Here is a 10,365-nt window from a genome sequence, read left to right on the forward strand (position 1 = left end):
TGGTCACACCCCCTTCTGGGTGGGGGTCCCCACTGGGGTGCCTGGCCAGCCTGGGTGAGGGGCTGATGGCTGTTTGCAGCTGGTAACACCCCCTTCAGGGTGGGGGTCCCCACTGGGGTGCCTGACCACCTGGGTGAGGGGCTGATGGCTGTTTGCAGGCTGGTCAAGCCCCCACCAGTGGGGACCCTCACCCCTTGGAGGTTTGGCCAGCCTGGGTGAGGGGCTGGTGGCTGTTTTCAGGCTGGCCACACCCCCTTTAGGGTGGGGGGTCCCCACTGGGGTGCCTGGCCAGTCTGGGTGAGGGGCTGAGGGCTGTTTTCAGGCTGGCCAAGCTCCCCGGCGACAGAAGCTCCCAGCCTCTCCTTTTTTTCTTTTTTATTCTGGGATTTATTTACCTTCTATAATTAAAAACTTTGTAGCCTTGAGAGGAGCTCAGAGCCGGCCAGGGTGGGGCGGGAGGGAAGCCTCCTGCTCGCTCCAGCTCCATGGCACGGCTGGCTGAAAGCAGGTATCTGGGGTTTATTTAGCTTCTATAATTGAAACTTTGTTGCTTTGAGTGGAGCTCAGAGCCGGCCGCGGCAGGCGGGAAGTTGGCTTCCTCCATCATTGGGGCAACCAAGCCTCCTGCTTGCTCCAGCTCCGTGGCTGCCGGCCACCATCTTGGTGGGGTTAATTTGCATATAGTTGCTCTGATTGGCTGGTGGGCATGGCTTAAGGCATAGTGAAGGTACGGTCAATTTGCATGTCAATTTGCAACTCCAAATTGGGATATGTAAATTAAGTAAAATGTTGCACCCAGCATTCTGATTTTAATTTTCAAAAATAAGAGTTTAAACCCTTAACTTTTTTTATCTTCCTATGGAGACAGATTGAGTGTTAGGAAATGCTAGGACCTTGAACAAAACAGCTTCCCCATATTAAGACGATGAAACTGACTTCCCTCCGTGCTTGGAGGGAAGTCAACTGTAGTAGAGGGTTGGGCGGGGCACATTTTACCCACAGTCCCTCCTGTCCCACTTCCCCAGAGCACCTCCTGGAGGCCTTACTTCCTGCTGGTGATGCTGGGCTTGCTGGGGCCTTGGAGCTGATGGGCCTCAGTCTTTTCAAACTTGTATGTCGGCCTCGCCTACAGAGGTTTGGATCTGGCTCGGGGGTCCAGCCTGCACATCCTGGCTTTAAGGAGCTCTAGCGCTGCTCCTGCTGGTCAGTAGAGTCCCTTCCTGTCCACTGCCTCCTCAGTCCCCCAGGGCCCTTAGCTCCTGCCCTTGCGTCACCTCGTGTTTCTTTATCACTGCACCACTGGCCTGATGTTCCCAGTGGCTCAGTGAGGCTCTTTCTCCAGAAATGTGCATTTCTGCATGAAACACAGGCTCTGAGGGGCTAAGAAGTGGGATATGCGTTGGCTGGTGTGGCTCAGTGGTTGAGTGTCCGCCTATGAACCTAGAGGTCACGGTTCAATTCCCAGTCGATGTACATGCCCAGTTGAGACCTTGATCCCCAGTGGGGGCCATGCAGGAGGCAGCCAATCAGTGATTTTCTTTCATCATTGATGTTTCTATCTCTCCCTCTCGGAAATTATCCTATATAATAAAACCTTAATATGCAAATTGACTGAATGGCAGAACGACCAGTCGCTATGACACGCACTGACCACCAGGGTCAGACGCTCAACACAGGAGCTGCCAACTGGTGGTCAGTGTGCTCCCACAGGGGGAGTGCCACTCAGCCAGAAGCCAGGCTCATGGCTGGTGAGCACAACGGCGGTGGTGGGAGCCTCTCCCGCCTCCACTGCAGGCGGGCGGTTAGGAGCGAGGGGTCCTGGACTGCAAGAGTCCCGGACTGTGAGAGGGATGTCTGACTGCTGGTTTAGGGATTGGGCTTAAGCTGGCAAGCGGATATCCCCCAAGGGGTCCCAGACTGCAAGAGGGCTCAGGCCAGGCTGAGGGACCCTCCCCTCTGCCCCAGTGCATGAATGTCGTGCACCAGGCTTCTAGTCCTATATAATAAAAGCCTAATATACCAATTGTCCCCTCAACTGGGAGTTCGACTGCTCACTATAACATGCGCTGACCACCAGGGGGCGGTGCGGAACATGGCAGCAGGCGGCAGTGGAGGCGCTGCCGGCCCCAATGGGCCACAATGAGAGCGGGACTGTGGCAGGATGGTGGAGGAGGTGAGCAGGTGGCGCCAGGCCAAAGCGGGTGTGAGCAGGGGCCCAATCGCCCTGCAGACAGCAACCAGGAGTGGCAGCGGCGGGGGACCTGGCCCCGATCTATCGCCCTGCAGAGGGCGACCAGAGGTGGGGGATGGGGCCACCGCCTGGCTCACAGGCACTGAGGGAGCTGGGTGGGGCCCCGGCCTCAACCGATTGCCCCACAGACAGCGACCAGTAGCCGGCTGACCCTGATCACCTGATCGGGGCCGGGCCCCAGGTTGGGGCGGGGAACTGGGGGTGGATGGCAGCGACCAACCTCCCGCAGTGCCAGGCAGGGGGCTGCGACCTCTCACCGGCTACCTGGGGATGGGGGGGAGGGGGACGGGGACGGAGGTGCGGTGAGAATGCGGGGTGTCTGCTGAGCTGGCTCTTATTCCCCCTGTTACCCACCCCCGGGATGCCAGGGCTCGCACGCCAGGGCAGCCCCCCATGCTCAGGTGCCAGGTGCCCGTGAGGAGCCCATCCCGCATCTGCATGGCCTCTTCAGGATGAGCTGGGCTGCAGCCACCAGGACCATAGGGGCCGGGTTGGGCTCCCTGTGGGTTTGCGCAGGAGCCGGTCTGCAAGGCTGGCTGGGAGAGAGTGTGCTGCCTGCCCAGCTTCCATGCATCGCCGCTGGGTGGCCCAGAGGCCTACACTGTGCCCCAACCCGCAGCGTCCGGCCACGCTCACTGCATCTCCACGTGGGGACTCAGGTGCCATGACTCAAACAGACGGGTGGCATGCGGGGAACCGGGAGCCCAGGTGCTGCCCAGGGCCCAGAGGTCAGCCGGGACCTGCCCTTCATGCCAGATGCTCGAGCTTCGATCACTGGCCAGGCCTAGGGACTGCAGCTGTGCACGAATTTCATGCATCAGGCCTCTAGTATATATATATATATATTGGGCTTTTTTCTGATATATTCTGAAAATATATATACCATTACATCTCTCCACTGCCCAAAGATCAAGGCAACACCGGCCAGGGCCCAGCCTTTTTTATGAATGTCAGCCTTCTCAGAAGACATGTGCCAACTGCTGATGAAGGGCACCCTTGGAGGAGCCAGTGCTCTAGGTGCCCTGCCAAACGTGTTCTTTCATTAACCCTCCAGCGCCTGGGAGAGCTGGAGTAAATCCGCATCCAAAAATGAGACCCCACACAAAGCTGGGGTTCTAACAAGATTTGTCTGTCTCCCTATTGCAGCCTCTCGGGGCCAGTGCTTGATGCTCAGGCGGCCACTGCCCTGTGTCTGGCCTCCAGCCTACCTGGTTCTGTGAAGACAGCTCCTGGCCGTCAGCGCTCTGCCTCTTGCCATTCGTTCACTTCTCCCTAACGCCTTCCCGTTGCTTCCCCGTTGCTCATCTTTCCCCAGCTCCCCTAGCTTGTGGGGCGTGTGCACTGACTGTTACAGCTCCTGACCCCTGGCCAGAGACTCTGAGCTGGGTGGGTTACTCAGGGCCCCCTCTCCAGGTGTGAGTGTGAGTGTGGATTAGGTTGGCAGACACAGTGCGTTACATATAACAAGATAAGCCCTTTGTGAGATTGCTCTGTTCAGCGTTCCCTATGGCAGCTGATAGGAAACTGGGCAGCGTTATCAGCCCCCCCCCCCATTAGAAGGGGGTGATAGGGAAATGGTGACCATCAGCTGCCCTTGAGTTGGAGTGGCTTCACAAACCTTGCTCTGTGGAACTTGCACTAGCTAGGAAAAACTCCTGTGACTAAATATCACATGCTCTCACTCACTTGTGGAATATAATGAACAACATAACTGATGACAAAAATAGAACCAGAGACATAGAAGCATCGAACAGACTGTCCAACCTATGAGGGAAGGTGGGGTGTGGGGGTAAGAGATCAGCCAAAGGACTTGTATGCATGCATATGAGCATAACCAATGGACACAGACAGTAGCGGGGTGAGGGCATGTGCTGGGGGGTGGGAGCAGCCGGGGAAAGGTCAAGGGGGGGAAAAGGAGACTCGTGTAATACTTTAAACAATAAAGAATTTAAATTTAAAAAAAAAAACCAACTCATGTGACTTACCAGTTTATGAGGGATAATAAGGTATTTACTTTGAGTTCATTTTAATACATATTTTTTCCATGCAAAATAAAACTTTTGGTCCTGCCTAATAGTTATTTTTCATACTAATATGCTTTAAGTGGTAACTAATTATTTCATGATATATATTCCTACATTTATTGACTGTTTTTAACTTTTCCTTCTCCTTAACTAAACATTATTATTAAACTGTAGGGAGCAGTACCCAGAGGAAACGCTACTAAAGAATACATGGAGAGTTTGCAGCTGAAGCCTGGAGAAGTGATCTACAAGTGCCCAAAGTGCTGCTGCATCAAGCCCGAACGCGCCCACCACTGCAGGTACCCCTGCCCCTCCCTAGGGCAGCCCGAACGCGCCCACCACTGCAGGTATCCTGGCCCCTCCCTAGGGCAGCCCGAATGCCCACCACTGCAGGTATCCCAGCCCCTCCCTAGGGCAGCCCGAATGCCCACCACTGCAGGTATCCCAGCCCCTCCCTAGGGCAGCCCGAATGCCCACCACTGCAGGTATCCTGGCCCCTCCCTAGGGCAGGCGGTCCCCCTCAGTGACCTCTGACCAGCATTACAATTTTGTGTATTGGATGCATGGCTTGGGGTTGTGTTCCCTCAGAGCACGGAACACTAATAATCCAACCTCTCCTTTTCAGTATTTGCAAAAGATGTATTCGGAAAATGGATCATCACTGCCCGTGGGTGAACAATTGTGTAGGAGAGAAGAATCAGAGATTTTTTGTGCTCTTTACTGTGAGTAGAAATATTTATGTGGTAACTTACATTGAGTTTTAAATTCTTAAACTAGAATCTTGCCTGGAGCTGGTGAATTTATTCTAACCTCAGACCAGTTTCCCTCCAACCTTTTCTCTGGATTCAAATTATAATTCTGTGCTGTGATTGGAAGGAAGTTACCCGACAGATAAATATATGTTGCTTATGGTGCTTTAGGTGTTTTACTGTCATTTAGTTCTCTCAGACACACAGTTCTTAATAAGATCTTGCTGGAGTTAGAACATGATTCCCTACTGTGTGTTTTCCTATAAAATTACGTAACTTGGTCCAGCATGCTCTGGGGTAGGAGATGTCACTACTCGATTGATGCCTTCCCTCATTTATTTTATTGACAAATACAATGGAGGCGTCCACATCAGATTAAGCAGCCTTTGCTCCTAGAAATAGGTGATTGCTCACCATGTGACCAGCTTTCCATTATTGCAGATGTACATAGCTCTGTCTTCAGTGCACGCTCTGATTCTCTGTGGACTCCAGTTCATTTCCTGCGTCCGGGGGCAGTGGACAGGTAAGGCCGTGCGCATCTTTCCTGGAGTCACGCTGCTGGTGATGAGGGAAAGGCTTTAAAGGAAAACTGATTTTCCAGTTTTGAAAGAAATCCTAGCTGTTATTTTAGGAGTTGTTTTTTTGTTTTTAAGAAAAGAATATGGGTAGGTATTAACACTGCCTTATTCCTAGTATAATGAAGTTCTCTATTTAACTATTCTTCCTCAGTCAATTGATAATTTATATTAGATAGTCTCATTTGTATTTTGCAGATATGAAGACTAGAGGGAAGTTAGTATTGTTCCCACCAAACCTGGTTAGCCAGCTAGGCACTGTTCAGCGTGTTCCTCGTGACTAAATGACTGTGGTGAAGGTGGGCAGGGCCTGTCCAGCCCTGGATACCCCGGCAGGTACAGCTGTCCTGCCCCAGGGGCGGGGAGGCGGCCTGTGTGTACTCCTGTGCGTGGTACACCTGCCTCTTCTTCTCCGGCTTTTGTTGCACTTTAATACACAGATACAGTCTTAATAGAAACCTCAGTTATTATGGAATCTTTGGAAACTGCTGACCGGAAATGGTGGTGTGAATTTTCGCTCGGAAGGCGGACCTCCTCCGCCCCTTGGTGAACAATGAGTGTGCCTACTTAGAGGATGAGCACATTCTCCCTGGAAGCTGGCCCAGGGCTGCTACTGTGAGGGTCCTGGGAGCTAAACTCATGACATCCTTTCTCTCGTTCGCAGAATGCAGTGATTTTTCACCTCCGATCACTGTAATCCTGTTGATCTTCCTGTGCCTTGAGGGTCTCCTGTTTTTCACTTTCACTGCAGTTATGTTCGGCACCCAGATCCACTCAATATGCAATGATGAAACGGTATGCTTCGTCCTGGGCTGTGTTTGCTTAAGGTTTGGTGAGAGCTTGAGTAAATGGGAAATTCTAATGTCCACAGCAGGTGGGTGTGTATTATTAACTCGGAGATTAATTGGGCCGCCTCGATAAGCTCCGACAGGCTCGCTGTATTTGTTCTTCCTGTCCTTATGCGAGTGCATATTTCAGGGATCAGTATGACCTGAGAGTCAACAGAGCCAGGCAGGTTCCCAGTTTCTAGGAGACCCAATCTGTAGCAGCTGAGGGAGTTGCAGGAGTTGATCGCCTTCATGCCTTTGAACTGTAGGCCTAGAGCGGACGCTCGATAAATATTTGTAGTAAATGAATTAAAGGCTGCCCTGGGCCCGGCGGACCAGCTCTCTTCCTCACCACTGTGGCTCTTCAGCAGTCCTCGTCGCTGGTGCCACTGCCTGGCTGTGTGATGTTGGCCTGGCCAGGCGGCTGTAGCCTGGCTGTGCTCAGGGAAGCCGTGGGGCTGGTGCCAGGGAAAGAGCCCACACGTCACCTCCACCTCGATCTCAGATGCAGAGGGACAGTTCGGTGGTGATTCCACGTTTTCAGCACTCGGCCTAACCTGGCTGTGTTGGGGTTTCCTGGCACTGCCACCCACACGCCTTTCTTTCTGCTTCCAGGAGATCGAGAGACTGAAAAGCGAGGAGCCGACCTGGGAGCGGCGGCTGCGATGGGAGGGGATGAAGTCTGTCTTTGGGGGGCCGCCCTCCCTCCTCTGGATAAATCCCTTCGTCGGCTTCCGATTTAGGCGACTACAAATGAGACCCAGAAAAGGAGGCCCGGAGTTCTCCGTTTGAGACGCCTCTCCTGCTGGGGCTTGTGAATGGACTTTAAATTATTTATTTGGTGTCTGAAAGGGTATCAACAACTCATCTGTGACCAATAGGGCAAATGGGACCTACACAAACCAGTTGCTTGCAGCAAGCAGAATCTTACATACTTACAGTCGCAGGTGGCAGATTTTCCAAACTAGGAACTGGATGCTGCAGGTGTTTTCACCTGTACAACTAACGGAAGGGAGCTGGCCACATGAAGAAGCCAAATGTCATTCTCGTCCCTCCAGTTAGGACTTTGTTAAGACTACTTTGCATTCCTGAGAAGCTGTGTGATATTACATGGGTTATTAAATCCTGTGTACTGAGCTGCTGTTTCCAATCACTAAGAAGAAAAGAATTGATAAATTCTTTGAAATCCAGTGAAAGGATTCTCCGACGAGCGGTGGCAGGGAGTCCTGTTGACCCTGCGATTCATTAGTGCACTCCCTTGGTCCAGAGGGCATTTACGTAGAAGTACATTTTGGTCTCCATTAGCTCTGTCATTCGCACTGAATTTGCAAAAGATCTGTGCATTGCACACGAAGGCGGCTCCAGGTACACTCCCACTGCCCGGAGGGGCCTTCCTTGACCCTGCAGCAAGTCTGTGTGCGTGTCTGTGTCCGTGTGTGTGCGCGTGTGCATGTGTGTTTTAAAATTGACAGTGTTGTTTAGGCGATGTAACACTTAACGGCCGTGAGCAGCAAACTAACTATTTTTTAGAAACCGACGTTTCAGGGAAGCGGGGAGAGCTGCCCCGGGATCCTCTTCCCGTGGGTTCACTATGAATGTATTGCAAACTGGAGAATATCTTGATCCAAAGAACAATCATTCCTGTGTGGTCCTTTGTTGCCCTCCTGTTTTCGTTTTATCTTAAAAATCTTGAGCACATGAGGGCCTTGGAACTGACTTTTTCAGTTTTGCCCAAATTAGCAGTGTATAAACGGCACCTCGGTGAGAGAAGAGCCAAGTCCCTGGCGGCCTTCACCTGTGCAGCGTGGTGGGCGTGTAGGAAGAGGGGCTGGCACAGCAACAGGTACACACTGAGGGGTCGGCCACTGGCATCACTGAGAAGGTGAGGGACCACAGGCCATGAACCCTAGACTCTGTGTCCCTCATTTGCAAAGAATATTCAGGATGGCAACAGCTTGTTTTTCTTTCTTTTCTTTTTCTTTCTTTTTTTTTTTTTTTATCATTTTTGTTTCTCTACCCATGTCACCAGTGATAAAAAAAAAAAGGACCCTTGGTGCAGAGCTTAAAATTATGCCAGAAAGCAAACAGCTCCCCTCCTTGGGGACTCGCCTTAAACTTGCCTGGTCTGTCCATGTTCTGCGGGACCCATGAGGAAGCGTCTGTGACAGTCCGAGGGTCTCCGTGAGCCTGCCTCCCACGCTGAGAAGAGTTGGTGTCTCCCTCCTGGTCTTCATGCCTTTCTGTCCATCTGTGAACCGTTTCTGTTTCTGTTTTTAAGTGATCCGCACCCTTTCCTAATCAGGGTTTCTACCACTGCTGATGCAAAACCACAAAGGGACCTACTCGAGACTCAATGGTAGCCAGTGAACAAAGCTGTGGGATGTGGAAGTGAACCAAGTCACTGCAGAAACTGTGAGCTCTGGGGGCTGTCACTGTCCCAGGGCCAGGCACCCATCCGGAGAGTTTCCTGAGATTGTTTTGCATATTCTTTTGCACATCTGTTGTCTGGGTTGGACTCGTGTATTGGGCTTCGATGTGAGCCTTTTAATATGTATATCTTGTTTATCAATAAATTATCCAAGTGGTTGAATCCTGTGAGACTTGGCAAGTATGTGCAAATCAAGTATACTTGACTTTTCAACCTCTTCTTTCAATGTAACTTTTATATGAAATAAAGTCACCGCTGATGATCTCAAACAGTTTATGATGTGGTAGAGTTCTTGGTGGATTGTCAATGTGTTTTCTGTGGCTGGCTTTTCCTCGGCTTATTGACACCAGCACCCTGGGCTGTGAAGGTCACCCCTCGCCTCCAGTGCCTGTGAAAAGTGGTGGGCATTCAAATGCTGCTCATGCACACTCTGCCCTATCCACAGGTAATATTTTACTCTTAAATTGACACGCCATTTTACTTAGCTTTATTTTAAACATTCCTGTAATTTTTTAGTGCTGTTTGAAATAAAATTAAATTTTAAAAATATCCCTCTTCAATCCAGAATCTCAGCTTCCTATCATTTCATTCAACAAATGTATCTATTTGTGCTTGAGGGACCCAAAGATGAGTGAAGAGGGTGACCGTGCCCTCTTACCGCCGCATAGGGAAGATGGGCAGCTCCACGAATGAGCAACGGTGCCCACGGGAAGCCACACGCACTCTTCCACAAGGCACTCGCTGGCCTTGCAGACGTGCAGAAACACGTGGGGTCCTGGACACGGAGACACGTACCGACCGGACACCAGGCCAGCAGCCACTCTCAAGCCTGAGTGGGTGGCTCTGCAGAACTTTGCTGCGATGTGAAATGTATTCCTATTAGGACATTACCGAGGCTCATTAAGAAGTACGACATCTGCATTTAAGTGGAAAATGAAAATATTACCTAAAGAGGAAGTAGGCTAAATCTTATCTTCTATTATATATGATTTTGGCTTGGCTGCCTACGCAGAGAAAAATACCCTTAAGGATAGCGTGGGAAAAGCAGAGGAACGGGACGCCCATCGAATCCACATTGATCCAAAGTGGCATTCGGGTGCCACAGTGAAAGGGTACGCTACCTACAACACTGCCTGAGGGTCGGATGTGAAACCATATTGCTCCTATCAATCCAACTGATAATTTAGGCAGCCCAAGGACACAGGAAAGAGAAAGGGATGATGCAGATCTGTGGTGGTTCAGTTAGCAGAAAGCTGAGCCAGTGTTTGTCTGTAAGAGAATGAATGGCTTGATTGCTGGCCTGTTGGGAAACTCAAGAAAGTTACTGAAGAACTTTCTGTGCACAATGCGTTTTCAATTCAGAGAACACGCGATTTCCAGGTTCCTGACACCCCTGCAGTCACTGCCTGCTCTCCCTTCCCCTCCCCACTCACCCAGTATATTTACTTTCCACATTTTGTTCATTAGAGTTTATACTGTGATGACTAAATATTTTGTGCTAAACCAAGTAG

The 10,365-nt window shown here is 51.0% G+C and overlaps 1 protein-coding gene across 3 annotated transcripts in view; it reads left to right on the plus strand.

Moving 5' to 3' along the window:
- The window catches only part of ZDHHC7 (zinc finger DHHC-type containing 7), a 30,016-nt gene extending 20,893 nt beyond the window's left edge, over positions 1–9,123 (plus strand). Inside the window, exons 2-7 of one of the 3 annotated variants that reach the window (XR_002828814.1) lie at positions 4,450–4,574; positions 4,901–4,997; positions 5,466–5,547; positions 6,264–6,394; positions 7,042–7,791; positions 8,456–9,123. Coding sequence is in view for 2 of the 3 variants with exons in the window: in XM_014454295.2 (XP_014309781.1) it covers positions 4,450–4,574; positions 4,901–4,997; positions 5,466–5,547; positions 6,264–6,394; positions 7,042–7,218 (612 nt within the window). In the remaining variant the exon portion in view is untranslated. The other 2 variants (XM_014454295.2, XM_023752564.1) reach the window with 2 other exon arrangements.
- The last annotated feature ends 1,242 nt before the right edge of the window (positions 9,124–10,365 follow it).

This window comes from Myotis lucifugus, unplaced genomic scaffold (assembly GCF_000147115.1).
Source record: "Myotis lucifugus unplaced genomic scaffold, Myoluc2.0 scaffold_35, whole genome shotgun sequence".
Taxonomy (NCBI): domain Eukaryota; kingdom Metazoa; phylum Chordata; class Mammalia; order Chiroptera; family Vespertilionidae; genus Myotis; species Myotis lucifugus.